At 42.1% G+C, this 21,998-nt stretch overlaps 1 protein-coding gene across 1 annotated transcript; it reads right to left on the bottom strand.

Moving 5' to 3' along the window:
• Positions 1 to 4,827: 4,827 nt before the first annotated feature.
• adra1ab (adrenoceptor alpha 1Ab) lies at positions 4,828 to 20,589 on the bottom strand. Its single transcript, XM_061733472.1, has 2 exons — positions 19,558 to 20,589; positions 4,828 to 5,401 (listed from the first exon to the last, which is right to left on the bottom strand). The coding sequence occupies exons 1-2, from the start codon at positions 20,471 to 20,473 to the stop codon at positions 4,926 to 4,928; spliced, it is 1,392 nt and encodes a 463-aa protein (XP_061589456.1). The 5' UTR covers positions 20,474 to 20,589; the 3' UTR covers positions 4,828 to 4,925.
• Positions 20,590 to 21,998: the final 1,409 nt, after the last annotated feature.

Raw genomic sequence — 21,998 nt, 5'->3', positions numbered from 1 at the left:
GAATACCAGTGTGCACCACGATATGCATACTAGGTCACTTGGGAGATATTCACATGGAACCTAACTTGGTACACTTGGTTCTCACTGCCTTATGTATCGCAAAGAAAACATTCTAATGAATTGGAAACAAAAGTCCAGCTTATGTATTAACCACTTTAGGAATCTTCTATCAGATCATATTAGTAGTGAGATCTCGGGACCTGGGACGGTTGCTGCTCGTGTTTCTGCCGGTTCTGTGCCGGTTTCGTGTCTGTTCTGTTTTTTTTTTGTTTTTTTTTTTGCAGATTCCGTGTTCGACGTGCGCCTCCATGTGTGTTCTCGCATCCTGGATTAGCAGCGGATGTCACCCCCCCACACCCACCCCCCCAAAAAAAAAAAAAAAAAGAAAAAAGAAAACTGGGTTTGTATGTGTATATACAGTATATGTATGTGTATGCGTGTGTATGCATATGCGTATATATATATGTATATATATTAAATATAGTAACAATGTACAATATGCCTTAGGTCTCGCTGGCTGTGGGTTTCCTCCCGCCCTCTTCTCCCCTCTGTGGGGTTGCCGGTGGCCTGGGTTCCGGGTTCTTCCTTGTCGGCCCCTGGTCTCGCGGGTGGCGGGGTTGCCTCCCCCCCCTCCCCCACTATAGATACACTTCAGGTGGAGCTTTGATAGGACTATTACACACACACACACACACACACACACACACACACACACACACACACACACACACACACACACACACACACACACACACACACACTCATTGAAAATGTTTTCTGATTCATGTTCCTCACAGAAAATGAGCCACGGCCAATGAATCTTAGTTAATACAAATAATTATTTGCATCATTTTTATTAAGCTAAAATCTGAAAAGGGGTCCCACAGACCCGGACACCTGATAAGGGTTTTAATACTGTGCAGTGTTTGTATTTAATCAAATGTCTTGTTTTATTTCTCCAGCTTTCCAATCTGCCTCTCTGTGATGATCTTTACTGACCTGTTGTCAGTTAACCTTTGTTGTGAAACGCTCCCCCAGTAGTTTTTTGCATTTGTGCCATTTACTTTTCCAGCCTTTTGTTGCACCAGTCTAACACTTTTGAAATGCATCCCTGCTATCAAAATGAGCATATATTTTCCATGAAATGGAAAAATGTCTCAGTCTCAGCATCTGATATGTAATTTACATTCTACTGGGTCCCAACTTTTTTGGAACTGGCGTTGTAATTTACACACTAAGCAGAAGTTAATGTGTAGCTTTCCTTCAACTGGGCTGACTGTCACAGTCATGTCTTCTGTATCTTCTACTTCCTTCTGATTCAAACTTTGTGGCTTATTAAAAGCCCCATTTGTATAACAAGTTTTTTTCCAGTCCTGGAGGACCTCGCTGTGCTTTGTGAAATGCATACAGATGTGGAGGAACATTTTGTTCAGCTTTCGTTCTGCCTTGGGAGATGGTAACAGAGGAGAAACGAGTTCGCTCTGAAATGGCAATCAGGAAAGATGTAACGATGTGAGGATGATAGCAAATCCAAATCGTTCACAGGAGCTTAAAGTCTGGCTACGAAAGGGACACGGCCTAATTGACAAAGACGCTAAAGATCCCTAGGAAATGAAAATATCACTGGCTTTGTGACCACAGTGGCCAGAGAGGGAGAGGCTGCTTAGAGTTTGTCACTCGACTTGGAGCAGTAGGCATCTGGAGAACTGTGTTATTTTCAGGGCTGCACATAAGTGGGCCGCCAGAGCGCATGCGCCGTCAAAATCCACAGTGCACTGTCAATCTTGTGCTGCGAAGCGCTTTTGCGTACCAACAGCTGGGGCTCATATTATTGGTTGTGGCCAGACCAGAATACTAATATTAAAAAATCTATTGCGAGAGCTTTTCCCCAGAACTGCCACTCAAAGTTGGTACTGGCCAATCACAGCGCGTCCTTACTCCCCCTCCATGCTCGTTGCGGCGGTGGGTTGGGCAGGAAGAGAGGTAAGGATCCGCTTTACTGAACAAACCCCGACACGTCTTGTCAAAATGTCCAAGAAGCAAGCGCCATTAAGTAATTATTTTGGCGTTCCACCACCACCAACTACAAAGAGACGCCAAACTGAACCATTACCCGAATCGAACAGAAAACATGTGTTCGCCGAGAAGTGGCTGCATGATGTTACGTGGCGACGCGTACCGTACGTTCGTGTTCCTGCGTATCCTACCCCGTAAGCTCTGCGTTGGTGCAACGAACCATAAATCAGCCAGTGTCCATCACTGCGTGCAGCAGTTTCCTGCACCAGCACGACGCTGCTCTCTGATTATGGCTCACAGTTTATGAAAACCCCAAATAAAAAATAAATTAGAGAATAATTTATGAAATCAATAAACAATTCCATCATCAAAATTATAACAAATAAAGGTTCAACATATCTTGCTTTGCATGTAATAAGACTAGGTAATATATTAGTTTCACCTTTTAAGTTGAATTATTGAAATAGATTAACTTTTACACCATATTCTAGTTGAATTATTGAAATAAGTTAACTTTTACACCATATTCTTCACCTGTAGCTTTATTCTACACCTTGGCTGATGTGGACATACAGAGCATAGGAGGCTATTTCAGCTGCTATATGGTTGGCTGTCTGTACAGTTATGCAAGTTCAATGCTATTAAAGAACACGTTTCTTCATATAAAATAAACACATTTTTATGCAGTTTAGAAGTTTTGGGGCTTTTTTTTGGCTCCTACGCTGCTGAAATAAGGGCGTCCTTTATTTCTATTTCTGAAAGTTGGCAACCCTAGGTGCAAAATATGCCGTGAGCATCCCAATCTGGCCGATAAAAACTGTAACTTTTATACTGACTCTACAGACTAACACGCACCATAATTTGTTAATTCATCTTTATAAGTGAATAAATATCGTTTCGCCTATAACTTATTCCTGCATCCCTCTTTTATCGATCCGGCGAGACGGGTCACCGCGTTTTTGGAGCCCCAAGTCACATATCCAGGGGCTCCTCTGAGCACCAGACCAAAATAATTATGTGCAGCCCTGGTTATTTTGCTTGGCAACCTGGAGGAGAAGCTAGCACCTCCTGAAACCTGAACCACTGACGTCTCCAACCTGCAGTAGCAGAAACACAGCAAGCGTCTCCAGGGACAGAGATAAGTTCTGCTGTCTGCCTCCCGCTGGAACAACCAGGTGGAAGCTTTCATTTATGTCAGAGCTTAATTCAGTGCCAGTTGAATAAACTTGTGTCTGGCCGTAGATTGTGAAGATGGAGGGCGGCTTAAAATGTCAGTTTGTGAAAACTAAGATTGGAAGGCAGTATTGCACGTTTGTGAGATCATTATTCATGCACAGCTAGGGTGTAGAGAGGAAAAAGGAGGGAGCAGTCAGGTTTTAAGGACTAAAAATGAAGGGATAAGGATACGGAAATGGTAAACAATATTTTTTATTAGAACTTAAAAATCTGCCACAGAAGAATAATCTCAAAAACAAAAAACAAAACAACAAAAAACAAACAAATAAAGCAAGAAAAACAGAAGTAGAAGACAAGAAGACAGGAGCGCAACAGATACCGGCAACAGGACAGGGAAGGAAGAAAACACATGACTATACAGTATACAGACAAGATTAAGAGAGACAGGTGTCAACAACAGCACAGGAATAGGCATTACAGAGGACAAGCCTTTCAAAATAAAACAGTAAATTAAGTCGAATAGAAAATGGGAACACAAACAGAAAAGAGCATCAATAAACCAAGAATAAAACTTATAACAAAAGAAACAAGCAAGACTCAAAAGATCTCTAGCTAACAATGATTCCCACACGATGACAATGTCTCCAGTGCACCACCCATCTGTCTGCAGGGGGCTGAAGTCAGCAGTTCGGTCATACTTTGGCTGTTTTCCAGAGTGCAGGGTCATTTTAGGGAAAAGGTGCATTTCAAGGCAAATCCTTACTATATCCGAATCGTTTGTAAAATTACACAAAAAGAAGCGGAGAACAAACCAGACGAAACACAGCTGATCCCCAACGTTCACGAGCTGCAGGGACAAAGGCAATATCAAAGGGAAAGACATCGGTTTCAGATTAGAGCATAATTCTGTGCTGCCTTTCCAGCATCTTATCGTGGACTTTTTTACTCACTCAGAAAAAATGTTTCTACCCATAATCCACTGCTAGTACGTCTCAGTACTCGTGTGACTCATATCTTCTGACTGTGACAATGACTGGTACTGGCACTGATGAATGGACTGAGCTCATAAATGAGTGATCATGTCCAAAGGTCGGTTCTTTAACGGCTAAATGTGTCAACTTTCAGTAACTATCTCTTAAGAGTTTTCATGGGGAAATGCAGCTGTGAAGCCTCTCTCTGGCACGACAAACAGCAGTCGATCATCATTAGTTTACAGTTTACACCTGTAATGCACACACTCCTACACCATCGTTCACTTCCTCAGAGCTGTCACCCAATATCAATTATCTCTGCAACTTCTTAATTTCTTGCTGTTATTGTTTTCATGCAAACTGCAAATAAATACCAGTAAAATTTAATGAAGTCCTCTGTGTTTTTGTCTTGCCTCCAACTGTCTACTTTTTTTTCTTTTAATGTCTTTTATTCTTTGGCAAGCATTGATGCACTGTATATGCATTCTATTTTAGTGTCTATACTGGGTGCTTAAGGCTAGATCCCCCACCATGTCCAAACTAATCCATGATCAGTGCAACATTTGTTGTTGAATCTTCTTCATTCACTTTTAAATCCAATTTGAATTGACATTCTTTATTTAGATATAAAAGCCTATCATTTGAATCTCAGTCTCTGCTCTGCATGGTATCTGAGGAATCTGCAAACATAAGAATCATACAGTACGTAAGTGTTTCTCTCAGGAGACTTCGGGAATACCCTGAAGTGTCTAAACGTGCCGATCAAACAGCTTCCCCTGAAATGCCAAGGGAGAGCTGTAAAACCTTGGCTGATCCACGAGCGGAGGGCTTCTGTGGTACAGGAGTTCTCCTCGCAGAGAAACACCAAGCCTTCAGCAGGCTCCTTCTTTGCACTTCTGCACTCTGAACCTGGTCTGGACCGCCGACAGATGAGGTGGAGGTGGAAAGCAGCCTGCAGCAGGTCCATGAGGAAACAGCCACACGGTTTTGGAGCGAGGTAACATGTGCATTAGAGGTGGGGCCTGCGCTGAAGGAATGGGTGGTAATGTGTCCTTGCGGCTTGGCGAAGGGCACCCCAGTTCTCAAGCAGCGCCCGTGCAGGACGTTGTGGAAGGCTCTTTTGAACTCCTGGCTGAAGCACGGGTAGATGATGGGGTTAATGCAGCTGTTGAGGTAACCGAGCCAGAAGGTTATCTTAAAAATGGTTTCAGAGGGCTTCCATGATGGGAAGATGGACCCTGAAAGAAACACACAATCGGACACTAATCATAAAAAGAATAAAAAATAATGAAATCCCAGGTGTGACATCCCCAGTCACTGCCTATGTTTTTTTCTTTTTATTCACTATATCCACTGCCTTCTCTTGCATGTTACGAGAGAACTTTGAGTCTATAAAAAAGGCTTACTATACTGTTTTTTTTCAAAACGCAGTATGCAGTATGCAAACAACTGCACAATCTGTAGAAGGCAAAAAATAGTGTCATATTTTTCACAAAAATGTCCAGTATGCAAATGACTAGTCTACCTTGCGTACATGCTTATATGAGACATCAGGAGAGATTTCTCACCCCAACGTCTTTGACACCTTTCCTTCAGACACGCTCTGGGCCATAAAGGCAAGCAGCAACTGGCCGGAAGAAGAAGAGAGGTGGGTGGAAGTGGAATTCACTGAGCCAGCATATACTGCCCAGGCTGAACAATCCTATAAATTGTTTCTCGATCAATTATTAAAACATACATTTCCATGCTACTTTCCATACATATTTGTGACCGTTTGTGATGGTCCAACCCTTTCTGTTCCAGTTTGGAGAAACCTGATTAGCAGCAGTTCATTGCTTTGTTGTAAATATAATCATTCCGCAATTAAAACGGCACCAAAGATTTGTGTTCATGTGAAAATAACTACCGTATTTTTTGGACTATAAGCCGCTACTTTTTTCATAGGTTTTCAACCGTGCAGCTTATACAAAGGTGCAGCTATTCTGTGGATTTTTCTTCCACAGCTCGGGGCGCTCTAACCGGAATTAGAATCAAAACTAAGACAAAATAAATGCAAAGAAGAATACGATACTTCTTCTTTAGCAGATAGAAGTAGAAGCAGATTTCAAACAGATAAATAGATAAATAAATACCGGTTATTTTCTCTTGGTTCTGTCCCGTTTTAATCAGCAAAGTTGCTGCTGTGTTAAAATACACTGTTAGGAAAGGATCTATTTAGGTACAAACATGTACATCATTTACAGTTCAAAATCCTTCTGTACATGTAGTAAATATCTAATCTAACAACATAAATATCTGCGGCTTGCATATCTTTTTTTTTTTTAAATAGAGCGGATGCGGCTTGTATGCAGGTGCGGCTTATAGTCCAGAAAATATGGTATTTAATTTCCTCAGTTTTAGTATGTCTCATCTAGCGTTTGCAGTCCTCTGTATGTTCCACCTGGTAAAAGCAGCTAACGTAAGTTTTTGGTTGTCATCCCGGTTCTCTGTTCTGACAACTGCAGATCACTTACAGCCATGTGTCACAACAACAACGATCACAGAGCTACAGTGGACATCCGAGCAGAAGCAGGGGTGAAAGAGAAATGACTGAAGAAGACCAAGCCAGAGTAAACCTGCACCGTTTTGTAAACACTATCTTACAATTGATCACAGTTTATTTATTTGTGTGAGTTTTCTTGTTTTTTTTTTCTGCTAAAAGCTACATGAATGTCCCTGAATCCAGACTGATAAAGACATTGGTTTTCCACCTCGGTGAGGCGATATGCACCAGTCTGCACAGGTCTACCTGAAACTAACCCGTTTAAACACTCAGGTGCTGAGCCAACAACAGCTGCTGACCCACCAGCTGTGCTGGACCCCACTGACATTGGTTCATGCTTATATCCCTGAACCATCTCTGGACCGCTGCCTGTGCATTTTGTGTCTGCTTGAAGTCTGCAGCTAAATTTAAAGTGATAGTTGAGTTTTCCACATTACTGTTCAAACGATGCAGAGATTAATGGGTGAAATTCTTTTTTGTGAGTACGTATGAAATGTTAAGTAGGATAACAGGCAGAGAGATATAAAAGCTGTGGTGTCTGGAAAGGCTACAAGAAATACTGTATTACTAAATTTAACTCAAAAGAGAGTGAATTCATGCTGTCCAGTTAAAAAGTATTTCGAGATAAACTGATGCTGCTGTATGGGCACTTTAGGATAAAAGCTAAAATGTTAAAGTCTGCGGGATGGAATCCTTTAATCATCACGAATAATTCAGTTCCTGTCAAGGTTTGACATTCCCCCCAGCTTTCAGTTTCTGTCTTGCCCCGCCTGTGTCCCATCTGCCCTGATTGTCTGCACCTGTGTCTCGTCATGTCTTGTTATCCCTTGTGTATATCTGGTCTTGTCATTCCCTTGTTCCCTGTCGGACCGTACTGTTTTGTTCCTCATGTTTCCTGCCACGTTCTTCCTCCTCCAAGTTTTTTGATCCCTTTAGTTTGTTTTGATCCTGCCAAGCAGCACTTTGTTTTTCCCTTTTTGTAAAATAAATCCTATTTTTTGCCGACTCCTGCCTCCTCCTCTCCTGCGTTTGGGTCCACACCTTACCCCCAGACGTGACAGTTCCCTTTTATATGTATAGTGCTTATTCACAACAACATCAATGCACTTTACAAAGAAAACAAATTCAGTCCAATTCGGTTAAATTGTATGCCAATTTAATCCATCCATCCATCCATCATCTATACCCGCTTTATCCTCTGCAGGGTTTGCTGGAGTCTATCCCAGCTCATTTTCAGGCGAGACGCAGGGGTTCACCTTGGACAGGTCACCAGTCCATCGCAGGGCCTGATTTAATCCAATTCATTCCAATAAGGTCCAGATTCAAGGTTTATCAGAATCAGAATCAGGTTTATTAGGTCAGCTTAGAAAAACTGTTTTTGACTTCGGATACACCGGCAGCGACACGATGGTATTGTGCGCCTGTTTTATATATTGCTAATCAATAGAAAACAGCAAAGGCAAGGATCCTAAGGAAATGCATCAAATCTTCCATTGGTTCTAATCCTCCATCAGGAAGAGTAAAGAGCACTGCACCAGTGCATCATGGGAGGTCCCCCAGTCATCTACAGCTGCATTACTAAAGGGATGGTTTGGGCAACCTGAGCCATCCTTAACAATCTGTTTCATAAAAAAGAAAAGTGTGAAGTCTAATCAAAAAATTCAGAAAGGGGCATGTACAGTACATTTGAAACTGTATTGGAAAGCAAAGATTGGAGAAATATGATCTTTCTCCCTGATCCTCACCAGAAATCTTGCTACAGCATTCTGAATGATCTGGATTTTATTCAGAGTAATTTATGACATCCTACTAATAGGGAACTTCAGTAGTCCATTTTTAAAGAAACAAATGTTTTATTTGAGTTGCTAAATTACAAGGCAATCTATTTGTGAAGCGCTCAGGGCTAAAGACAACAACGTCATTGACATCTGAGTTTCCAAGCAGGAAATTAGCATTTATCCATGTCTTTATGCCACTTAGAGGGTATCCTTCAGGCATTTGCATTCATGAAGCGCACACTATCATGAGTCTAAATATGTAAATGAATCTTCAGTCAAGAGAGCGTTTGCAGAAATTAACAATTTACAATTTACAATTAACATTAACAATCAAGATAAGGGATTACGCCAAGATATGTCAATTATCCTGGCTGAACTTAGTCTCAAGTCAGTTTCCAAAAAATGAGGGCAGATAAATTACCATGGACATTTATTCCCTGCAGCTATCCTGGTCTAAACCACGTTTACAACCAGCATGTCCTAATCCTGCTGCTCCACCTGTTCAGTCAGCTTTCACTCTTATTAAGCTTCTGTATGTTACTTCACTTTCATTAGTGTATGAACATTTTACTGAAAAACTGGCATTGTATTCATCATAATTATGATTTTACACTCACTGGTCACTTCATCAGGTATGTCTGGTACACATAATAATGACTCTTTGAAGGCTCATACTCTTACTGCCGCCAGACAGCAAATATGTTTTCGGTCTTATTACTGCAGTTATGATTACTGAGATTGGAAAGGTGATTTTGATCAAGTCAGTGATGAGAGCCGTAGTCCAGGCTAGATACAGTCCCTGTTATGTCAAGCGTGATGCAGTTTAGCTTTTTTTTGTAAAGGATAAAGGTAACTAAATGCACTGAAGTTGGGTTTTTGAAGCAAACATTTGGAGTTGTGGATAAAGTATCTCTCATAAATAAGTCATGGATAAATGAACAATAGCATCTCCATATTTTCAAGGCCAAATTTCTTCAGCCAAACCATACATATACCGTATTTTCTGGACTATAAGCCGCTACTTTTTTCATAGGTTTTGAACCATGCAGCTTATACAAAGGTGCGGCTATTCTGTGGATTTTTCTTCCACCGCTCGGGCGCTCTAACCGGAATTAGAATCAAAACTAAGACAAAATAAATGCAAAGAAGAATATGCTACTTCTTCTTTAGCAGATAGAAGTAGGTAGAAGCAGATTTCAAACAGATAAACAGATAAATAAATACCGGTTATTTTCTCTTGGTTCTGTCCCGTTTTAATCAGCAAAGTTGCTGCCGTGTTAAAAGACACTGTTAGGAAAGGATCTATTTAGGTACAAACATGTACATCATTTACAGTTCAAAATCCTTCTGTACATGTAGTAAATATCTAATGTAACAACCTAAAATATCTACGGTTTGCATATCTTTTTTTTTAAATAGAGCGGATGCAGCTTATATGCAGGTGCGGCTTATATTCCAGAAAATACAGTATATTTATTTGTGTCAGACAAAAAGTTGATCAAATCAATCAACATTTTTGGGAACAATTGTTTCTATCTTTTCTGGAAACAATTCCAGATGAGATGTAAGTTTCTTCAATACTTGTTTGTCTTTGTTTAGACTTCATTTATATTTCTTCATGAAAAATGTCTTTTAGACATTTTATTGAACATAAATGTTTTTTTTGGCATCAACCAAAACCATTTCCAGTTAATATTCTTAAAGATGTTTATCCTAAAAGTGATGCAGGAGGGGGAAGACAGATGTTTTTATGCCCTTGTTGGATGCTTTATCCCTGATTAAGGTCGAAGGCTCTTGGATCACTTGTACAGTCTATTTTGTCCCAAAATTCAGCATCACAGCATGGATTTGGGCACAAACCATACCTCAGATCTGCATTGCTTTGTTTTCTTTCTTTTATGTTTTGTTTTTCAAATTTTACTTGTAACATATTTTAATGTTTCAGAGAGAGATGCAGAAAATCTCAATAAAGGCACTATTTGCAGTGCCATTAAAGCTGTATGCAGGGCACCTTACAGAGCTATAACATAACCAAATACCCATGCTGTGTTACAGCTTCCCCTGGTGTGATCGATCCTCTGAACTGCGTATACATCCACATTAAACATCCCTCAGGGGCATATGAAAGAGACTTTGTGAACAGAAAAGCCTTCACAGGAAATTGGCCATATTGGCAAACAAGCAGGTAATCCAAGAGAGACGTCAACACATCAGGAGGAAAAATGTAAAGCAATATGCTTTGAAAATGGACAAAAATCATGAAATACAAATAGTCAGAAAAGAAAGTTGATCTTTTTGACCAAACAGTGAGAAGGTGGTGCAGGGAAATGGGATTTACAACAACAATAACAACAAAGCATTAACTCCTCAAAAAAGTAGAAAGAATGAGAAAAAAGAACGTTAGAAAGGGCTAAAGAGAGGTGGTCATGGACCGTGAGCAACTGGATGAAAGTGATATTTAGTGATGGATTTCAAATCTGTATTGGGGAAAGAGAGGATGCTGGAATCTTGTTGGAGTGGCTAAAATGAAAACTATGTGGATGACTGCCTGCTGAGCAGATTTCCACAGTCATTGGTGGAACAGCCTGTGTATCAAAGAAAGGAGCAGAGGAGATGGCAGTCACCGTGTTTACAGTAAATGTGCACTGAAATGTTGGACTCGTTTCTCTTTCTCCTTTAAATAACAGTGATGATGAAGTCATTTTTCACACCAATGCACTAAAACTTTTCTTCGGGAAAGACAAATCAGCTCACAACGTGGCCAAAAACCCATCCAGACCTTAATACAACTGTTAATATATGGTGGAAACAACAACAACACCGTCTACTACAAGGCTCAGCTTTGATCTGCCAACTGCAGCAACTTGTTTGTTGTGTTTTAACACAGCCAGACTGGTTAGCTTTAAAAAATATATTATTTAAAAACATATTAGGAACAAACACTTTTATTTTGGGCATCAAATATCTATTGTATTATATATGATATTTAGTTTTTAACATTCTCTCTGAAGTTCTTAAAATGTTGCCTCACTTCTACGATGATGTCTCAAAAGTTACTGTAAACTAAAGCAAAGTAAATCAGTCATTCATTCAATAGTTAAAAATGAAATGAAATGAATGAAATGTATTATAAGTAGTGACTTGGGGGTGTTTCATCAAATGTTGCTTTCTTCCCTGGTGTGTTAGTTAGTCCTACAGTACAACAACTCTTTTCCACCTGTTTTCCCAGTGCTGTCAAACTGATCTGATTCTTACTTTTGATGTCACTCTTTCAGGACCAGGGGGCTTCTTGCCCCTCATTTTTGACCTGCACCAGGCTGGGAAGACTGAATCTGCAATAAGTAAGCAGCTTGGTGTGAAGAAATCAACTGTGGGAGCAATTATTAGAAAATGGAAGACATACAAGACACTGATAATCTCCCTGGATCTGGGGCTCCACGCAAGATCTCACCCCGTGGGGTAAAAATGATCACAAGAACGGTGAGTAAAGATCCCAGAACCACACGGGGAACCTAGTGAATGACCTGCAGAGAGCTGGGACCAAAGTAACAAAGGAACCGTCAGTAACACACTACACCGCCATGGACTCAGCTCCTGCAGAGCCAGACGTTCCCCCTGCTGAAGCCAGTGCATGTCCAGGCCCCTCTGAAGTTTGATCGAGCATTTGGATGATGCAGAAGAGGATTGGGAGAATGTTATATGGTCAGATGAAACCAAAATAGAACTTTTTGTTGGAAACACAACTTGTTGTGTTTGGAGGAGAAAGAAAGCTGAGTTGCATCCAAAGAACACCAAACCTACTGTGAAGCATGGGGGTGGAAACATCATGATTTGGGGATGTTTTTCTGCAAAGGGACCAGGACAACTGATCCGTGTAAGGGAAAGAATGAATGGGGCCATGTATCGTGAGATTTTGAGTGAAAACCTCCTTCCACCAGCAGGGCATTGAAGATGAAACGTGGCTGGGTCTTTCAGCATGACAATTATCCTAAACCCATCGCCCAGGCAACGAAGGAGTGGCTTCATACGAAGCTGGTAGTGCAGCCGTTTCACAGCAAGAAGGTCCTGGGTTCAATTCTCGCCAGGGACGCTGTGTGAGCTGAGGGCGTGTTAAGTTCCCCCATGACTTCAGCGCCCACACCCTGGGTGGGGTTGGTGAAAGGGCCTTTCTGTGTGGAGTTTGCATGTTCTCCCCGTGTTCCCTTGGATAGCTAATGTGAGCTACCCTCACAAAAACATGCAGCAGTCCTGGGCTATACATGCCCCCTCTGGCCAACCGGGGCACCAGATGGGGTGGGGAGGATCTGGCCGGAATAACGTGATCCTTCCACGCGCTATGTCCAGCCGGAGTAACCCCACCCTGTCTGGTGAAAAGAAGCTGCTCACTCCTGAAGTAAGGAGGAGACCTGAGCTCAGTGTAGGAACTCCCGGGGTTGGTAGAGGAAGCAATTCCCAGGACTGACACTTAGTTAGGAGCACTGGGTGATGAAAATAGGAAAAAAATCGGGGACAAAATATATATATATATATATATATATATATATATATATATATATATATATATATATATATATATATATATATATATATATATATATATATATATATATATATAAAAAGAAACATTTCAAGGTCCTGGAGTGGCCTAGCCAGTCTCCAGATCTCAACCCCATAGAAAGTCTTTGGAGGGAGTTGAAAGTCTGTGTTGCCCAGCGACAGCCCCAAAACATCACTGCTCTAGAGGAGATCTGCATGGAGGAATGGACCATCTCTCTCATAGTTGAGATACCTGTGATGAAAATTACAGGTGGTGAAATGCTGCATCAGGCCTCTCTTATCTTTTTAAGCGGGAGAACTTGCACAACTGGTGTCTGACTAAATACTTTTTTGCAGCACTGTACTGTGTGTGTGTATATATATATATATATATATATATATATATATATATATATATATATATATATATATATATATATATATATATATATATATATTCATAAAAGAAATTAAAAGCCATAGAGTCTTCATAACTTTACGCCTCTCTGGTCTTGCTCAATGATGCAGCATTTCACAGCAGCTTTCCTTTATGAGCTGCAGTCACCAACATTTTATGAGCTCACTAAGCACTCTGTAGGGACTAAATGACTTTTTTGCTACAGCAACAAGTTTTCAGCGATTGAATAACAGAGATCATCAGCACTACTGCAGAAAACAGACTTCCCATCTAATGGATTAAAGACATAGAAAAATTCAGTTATTTTCTTTTCCAATATTTAATCCAATAATCGCAGCCAATCAGTGCTTCAGTGTGGGAATGAGAGCTGTGAGCCATGAAAGTCTGTTCTTATTGAAATGCATAACAATGTTTCTATGACTGGTTGCCCCAGGAGTCACACGGGGACCGTAGATGCTTCCTGGCTCTACAGCCCATTAGGCCCTGTGCTTGTTATCTATAATGGCTTTCTTAGGAGGCAGCAGTAGTTGGGCTCATTCCATTTCACCCCACAGTAGAAACCCACTCCACTGTTTGGTTTGTTCTATGTGCTTGCTTGTAATTGGATTTTTTTGATGGACCTTCAGAGAAACCGAAATTATGCTGCAGTTGAGGGGGAGATGTTTTGTCCACAGAGGTGAACATGTTATGTTACATTGTCCAAGCGATTTGTTTGGGATGATAGAATATCCACAAAATATGTAAAAGAAAATCTGGAAATACACACAGAATCAAATTAGGAAAGAAAGAAGTCCTGACGTTGATTTTTATATCTTTACGGACAGTGGGAACCCTGCGACATTTAGTCTTTTTCATCAATTTAACTACCGTAGCTTAAAGCAGCACAACGTAACTTTCAGCTTTTGTTGAGTTTGGCGGCATCTTTTGGACAAAAGCGGTATTGTTTTACCAGAAAGAACACTACGTTTCCCATGAGCACCAGCGCGTACTGCCGGAAAGATCCTGTCCCGTCGTGTGCATTTGTTTTGATAGCGAATGAAGACGGGACAGACTTTTCTGTTTCACCAAGTGAACAGATGGAACACACAAAAAAAATGTTAAACTGCTGGAAAGGAACTGGAATTTACCGGGATACCTTAAACAAGGAAGCCAGGGAGCAGTATATGGAGAAAATAATGATTATTAACGGTCTCGATCCATATGAAATCCCTACTAAATAATGGAGCTCCTCGTCGGAGCTGCATTCTTAAGAAGGATTTACTGCCGCAGTTCTGCACAACCCACGTCTTAGGCTACCTTGTTTAGGAGTGTTTGGCAGCTGCTTTGGTAAATGTTTGACTCGCCCTGTGTTTCAATAAATTTGTATAATAGTACAACATACAGTACATGTTTTGCATTACTCTTACTTTCTCTTTTCTTTTTTTTTGACTGCTATATTATGCTGAAGAGACTTTCCTCGTGAGATTATTTTTTTCCTCTGCAGCTCCAAATAGAGTTAATATTTTTTCCTCAACAAACTAGTTTTGAAGATTGGGGTTAATCGCACCGCAGAGAGCTGGCCAGCAACTGCGTTTAGCTGGAGAAGTGGGAATAAAACCTGTGTTTTGATCCGACCCCGGTCTGTGTGCGTGTTAGTTTGTTTACTGTGGAAGGTTATGTTTGGTCGTTACAGCCGCGATCCAACCGAGCCAACGCTCTTTCACTCTTTTACTCTGTTATCTCAGATACTTGGCCTCCGTGGTTCTGCCTCCGAGCAGGAAACCGGTGAAAAGTTAAACCATTAGCGATCTTTTCCCCAGGTCTGTTATGTGGAGCTGCTGCTGCAGCAACGGGTTACCAGCTTCTGCGGAGCTCTGCGCTCCACGCCCCGCCGATTTTCGTCTCGACTGCGAATCGGGAAGGAGGGGGAAGTGACGTATGCCGTAAAGCAGTCAAAGCCGTAAAATATTGTAGTTTTTAGTGTGGCAGGGTTCCTACCATGCTCCTCAAAGTTACATAGTGCCAGTGAAGGTGATACAGACCCTCTCAGACCATGACAGAGGTTCATTAAACCTGTTGGAAGTTGATGTACCATCACAATGACTCTGGAAATATGATATTAAGGTGGAAAAGTTACGTTGTGCTGCTTTAACCTGTTAATATACTGTCTATCCACTTTTTCATCTAAGCCCTGCAGAGCAGAGCACGTCAAAAAAGAGAAAAAAAGAAGAAATGGAGACTAAAAGCTGGAACAGGTGTGATTTTGTGCCAGCAAAGAGATAAAAGAATAAAAGAATACTGACGTTGATTCACATGCCAGAAAAAGTTAGGACTGTAAAACTTTAACCACTTTGTAAAGTGTCATTCAGGATGTGTGAAATGTGTGATTCAGGATGTCAAGAGATGTAGTCTCAGTGTTATTTTGTCCCAGTCTTCTTGCAAAAATTGCTACATTTTTCATGTAAAAAAATCTCCTCTCGTTCTCTGCTGGGGTCAGGTCAGGAGAGCAGGCGAGCCAGTCTAGTACCTGTGGCTCACCCTCTTCTTCTCAGCCGTGCCGTGAACCTGGTTCTGCACCGTCTTGTTGAGAAGTACTTGTGCTTAGTTAGAAGAGAATCAGTCTTGAAGGCAGATGATGTCGCTTGAAACTCTCAGTTTAGTTTTCTGCATCAATGCTGCCATCACAGAAGTATTTGGTGTGGAGCAATATTTATTATATATCTGATTTATATATATATATCTGATATATCTTATGTATCTGATGTGTGCGTTGTGTGATGGTCCACCCCAGATGTCTTAGAGCCCAGACACATGAATGCTGCTTTTGAAGTTTGAAATAGAGCTTCATTTTTGTAAGGCTTTTAGTTGACCTTGTGAATGTTGCTGCGTATTGTAATGCTTGAGAAAGGTTGCATTTGTGCTTCTATCACGGTTCTTAATGTAGTGCCTTCTGAGTGGTCTGGAACACGGATGTTCAGTAGACTTTGATGCTTGTACCTCATGAACCTGAGTCGTTGAATCACTGAACTATTAAAGTGTTAGCATCACACAGGTTGAAGGAGAAATAAGCCAATCTCTTCTTTGTTCCTCAAAGTTTCAGGCTTTCAGGGATACTACGCTTGTATCAAACCACAATGAAAATCCCCCGTTCATGCCACCCATTAGGAATAACATCATTATTTTCTGTCTTGTTCCTGGCCACCGTTAAATTGCTTCTGTAACAGCTTCTTTTGGGGACTGCTGGCCTGACACAGTTATAACATCACACACACACAGACATGCACACACATGATCCTTTTTTCTTTTTCTTAGTCTTTTCTCCCCCTAGTTATTCCTACTGTGGATATTTGAACATAACATCAACATGACACGAGCAAGCTGCTCTCTGGGCGTGTTACAAGTTGTATATTTTAAAGTCTTTAAATGTGAATTTATAAATTCCAATCTTTTAATCCACCCGGTTCCAATCAATCTGAATAATGAGCTCCAGATTAAATCTGAACTGGGAGCCAAGTGTTACCTTGCACCCCCAGGTCCACTACAGTGATCACTTATCACAGTCCCTCAATAGGAATTAATTATTTCAAAGGTAAGAAAGTAATTAGTTGTTTGTGTTGTGATGACATCGCCGATATCACCCTCTGACAAAATACAGATACAATTAGTCAGAAAAACCTGTGATTCTCTTAGTGGGGCTTTACAACAGCTGAACTACACTGAACAATCAAGTTTTACTTTGGCCTCGATATGAAAATTTGACCTAAAATATGTAATAATTGCAGAATAAATCAAGTCTCATTTAAGATACTGACACTAAGTCATATTTCAAAAATAACTGACTTATTTAAAGGAGCATGAGGCTCCTTTTAAGAAATGAGACTCTCTAGCGCCACCCTTCACCACGATGGCCGTTGGGGGTACTGCAGCCAACAGTGAAGCCGGCACGGGAGAACGGGGAGAACGCGCATGCAGCGTCATGTGACGTCACATCCTCAGGACAGCGCGGGAAATTTGGGCCCCAATTGCAGCACATTTTGCAGCACACAGCCTGTTCAAGGCAACGGAGAGATACACTAGAGGAATCATTCTTTTGGGTTTGGAACGCTTCACCTGACATTATTACTAGAAAACTTAAAATGCATATGGATTTTTTTCATAAATCCTGCCTCAATCCTGCCTCAAGCTCCTTTAAGTGCATAGTTTACATTTGTGTCATTTTAACCCTACTTGGATAAAAAAGAATAAAAGTGTGGCATGTTTGGCATAAAGTATCTACAAACTAAAATGAGTGAGTTGGAAAGCATTAATCAAATGTTTTACCTGGTTGGACTTCTTAAGTGTGCTGCAGCCTTAATCACTCTCAGCTGCAATGTCACTGCAGTATGCTCAAATTACTGCTTTTACTGATGTTGGTTTTGTTGCTCAGCCGAGAGGTAAGTGCTCGCACTTTTTCCACTTTGACTCAGAGCATCAGAAAGAGGCACAGGATGCATAGCCATGGCAACGCGGAATATTGTGAATAATTCTTCTGCAGTGAAATGTATTGATCTGTTTTGTTTTCTTGGCTTCTTGCTCATGACATAACCTAAGTGGGACCACAACGGGCAGAAAGAAATAAAAAAAATCTCGATGTAAAAAGTTGGCAAAATAGGGCACCAGTAGGGCAGCCCATATTTCAGAGAAAGCTTTGCTGCTTCAGTGGGATGCCTGCAGAAAAATACCTCATGCCCAAATATGCTGAAACTACGTAGGTTACTTGTGGGCAGGCCCGACTAGGGGTTTCCCGCAGCAGACCCACATGGAGGCCAAAAGTACCAGCGGTCCCGTCAGCTGATCCACATGTGGTCTTTGTGGGTTATTTATTGACAAACCCTTCTGCGGTTTTCCCTGCAGAAGACTCAGATGTGGCCTCATGTGGGTTAGCCCTCTTTGGCCTCCTTTTCTTTCACTGAGAGTGTCTAACCTTTGTGAAAAATGAATGAAGAGAAAGAGGTGAAAAACAGCAGTCCCGAGGTTTTTCTCGAGAACCCAACTCGGGAAATGAGCGATATCCTAACAGAGTTCGAACACAAGCAAGGGAAGCGACGCTGAAATGATCACCAGAAGCTTTGACGTGGCCTCCAGCCTGTCACTGTTGAGTTTGGGTTCCTGTTTTTTTTTTTAAATCTTACTATATGTGAAGATGCTCTTTTAAATTATCTACCAGAACTAAAGAGTAAGATGATTGCAATTATTCTGATCAGCTGGTATTTCTTGGTTTTACTCTGAAGAGAATCTCAGACTGTGTCACTGTTACCCCTTTTACACCAAGCAGGTTCCAGGGCTGGTTCTGGGCTAGAGCCAGACTTAGCACCAGTTCTTTGGTTTTACACAGCCTAAGCACCGGCTCCTGGCTCTCAAAACTGGTGCTAGACAAGAACCAACTCTTTGCTGGTCTAGAGGAAAGAACCACGTTACGTCGGGAGCTACGTGCCTACGTCAAGGGCTGGGGGCGGGGCTGGGGGCGGTGTTACTGAACAACCAAAGCAGAGTAAACACGGAAAAGCGCCATAAAAAATATCACATATAAAAAAATATCACAGAATATCTGTACCGTTTCTGATTGGGTGGGCACTGCGCATCATTTTTAGACACAACAATGAACGGCGGAGGGACCCGGAGGGACCCTACTTCGCAGCAAAATGACCACAATAGAGAAGTGCAGAACAGAACACACTGCAGGCTGATTTATGGTTCCGCGTTTCACCAACGCAGAATGGTGCGCGTCGCCGCGTACCCTACGCCGTACCCTGCGGCTTAGCCGTGGCAACAGAGCTTGCAGGGCACCTCCGCAGCACTGCAGCACCGCAGCACCGCAGCCACGGCGCTCCACGGCGCTCCACGGAAGAGCACAGCGTAGTCCTCCATCTTTGTTGTGGTGACTGAATTTGGCGCTAGTTGTACCGGGAAATGGTGACGTACACAGTAACGTGATGACGTGGCTCTCTGGCCAGCTGCTGGCCAGCACCAGCTTGTGTAAAAGCAAACGGTTCTTACTTAGAATCAACCGCGAACCGGCTCTAGCACCAGCACTAGCACCAGCCCTGGAACCAGCTTGGTGTAAAAGGGGTATGTGTGCAGAGGAGCTTTGGAGTTACCTACCGATGGGTAATACCAGGAAAAAGGGAAGCCAGCACAAAATGAAGCATCCTACAACAATGCCTAGAGTCCTCGCAGCCTTCTCTTCTCTTGAGAACTTCAGCAACTTCGACAGGGAAAAGGAGGAGCGTTTGTGCATTGCAGTATCTCCTTCATTCTCCTCTTTGTCTGTCTGGGCAGAATTCCCTCTGTGTATCCTCAACCTCACTCCCTCCATCTCCACTCCTGCTCCCTTCTGGCATTCCCTGAGGGTTTTGGTCTCTCTTCGTGCCACAGTGTACACCCGGCAGTACATGGCTAAGATGATGGCCAGTGGTATATAGAAAGAGCCTAATGCTGAAAACAAAGCATAGCCGGGCTCCTCTGTGATTCGGCACACAGTCTCATCCTCTGGGTCGGGCTCCTTCCAGCCAAACAGAGGGCCCACCGATATGGCCGCTGAGAGTCCCCAGAGAGCGGCCACTGCAGTCAGGCCTCGTCGCCCGGTAGCCAGAGCAGGATAGCGCAGAGGGTAGCTGACAGCAACATACCGATCGATAGAAATCACACACAGGCTGAGGATGGAGGCGGTGCAGCAGAGGACATCTAGGGCAGCCCAGACGTTGCAGAAGGAGCGACCAAACACCCACCTGCCGAGAGCTTCCGAGGTGGCAGAGAAAGGCAGGACGGCGGAGCTGAGCAGCAGGTCTGCGGCTGCCAAGTTGGCAATAAAGTAATGTGTCACAGAACGCCACTGGTGATGGAACACCACGGACAGGATGACCAGGATGTTGCCGAAGACGCCAAACACGACGAAAACCACCAACACAACCACCAGAATTATGACTTTGGCTACATCCACATCTGGATGATTTGAAGAACTGCAGTTGGGGCAGAAATCTGCAGCAGAAACAACGCTCGTGTTCTCAGCAGGTAGCATTGTGAACAGCTTTAGGGCATTACATTTCTTGCACCCTCATGGAACTCCTGTCACATTTTTCCTCATGGACTGCAGTCCCAACCTTGAGCTGTTTTCTGCTCCATCAGTGCAGGAGATGAAAGTGTTTCCGGCCACATAAAATCGCTCATCCACTTCATTTGCAGATTCAGCTGCTTCTGCCAACAATCCACTCATCACATGGACAGAAATCCTTGGCTGAATATCACGTTTTGACACAAAAACACTGCCACAGTTCATCATATTAGTCAGAAAACAGACAAAAGAACGTTCAAGATGCAGTCTTTGGTGGATTTGAAATGTCATGTTGAGTCATGCTGACAGACCTGACTGCAAATTCTGCAAAAGAAGAAAAGAGAGAGCATATTTAACAACACGTTCACAAAAGCAAGCTTTTATAAAAACTCCAAACATTTTTTTTCTGTTCTTTTTCAAAGAAACAAATCAATACACAAATCGCACAACACATTAAATATAAATAGCTAAAGAAGCTGATTACACAGCACACAGTTATGATTAAAGGGTAAAAGCAAACACTTAGCAGCTTTCTCACTTCATTACAAATGCAGCAGGGAAACCAAGTAAGCGAACCAGGGAGCATTTACAATTTCCTTCTCAGCCAGAAAAGCCGTGCAGCCTGCTGCATTTGTCTTTTTCCCTCTGTGAGGGAATAACTGACAAAATCGTATCAGGCTTTTGTTTGACCTTTATTCAACCAGCCAGATTGATGTTCTGTAAGGATGGCGAGATTATGAGAAAAAGGAAAGTGAGATATAATCAAGAACAACAACATCAGTAAACATAAGGACACTGCAGCTGAAATAATGATTCTTCAGGGGTAAAAGGAAAATCATTTGTGGCTTTATGAGAAATCCAGCCAAGCGTGCTGTGAGAAGATAAATGAAAGCAGAGCTAATTATGTTTTTCAGGGGAGACATTCAGCCGGAGCCTGTGACGGCTTCCTTGAAGGACTTGCGTGTGCAGGGTGGGATTTAACTCATCCCTCAGATGACAGGCCAGGAATTGAGCCATGAGGGGGTGGGGGCACTATATAACCCCCGGTGAGGGCTTCAGCTGCTGATAAACCCACTCAGTACCCCTCTCACTGTACGTGTTTGAGATAAAGAATGTCGCAGACGGAGATAGGCGATGGCATAGCAAGAAAGGATGAACCCCCCCCCCCCAGCTGAGATAAAACCTTGGGAGAGCACAGTCATGCTTGTCACATGTTCACGCAGGATCAAAGGCGTCTGCTTGCAGCATGTCCTACTGTGAGGCGGAATCAAATATGCCCAGATAATGACGCTGGAATTTCTGACATCAGCCGGAGGAGGGCCTAAAATGAAATAGGTGCGGAATCTTGGATCGTTTCTTTGTTTAAAATGCATTTCCTGTTGAAATAAGACCTCACCCCTCATTGCAATATATAAATTAAATTACCAACTAATTTTAATTCTAATAATTATTCTTGGCATTATCATGATGTATTGTTTCATAGTTTATTATT

The sequence above is a fragment of the Cololabis saira genome, chromosome 11, assembly GCF_033807715.1.
Source record: "Cololabis saira isolate AMF1-May2022 chromosome 11, fColSai1.1, whole genome shotgun sequence".
NCBI classification, from domain to species: domain Eukaryota; kingdom Metazoa; phylum Chordata; class Actinopteri; order Beloniformes; family Belonidae; genus Cololabis; species Cololabis saira.
This window is presented reverse-complemented; position numbering and strand designations above follow the sequence as displayed.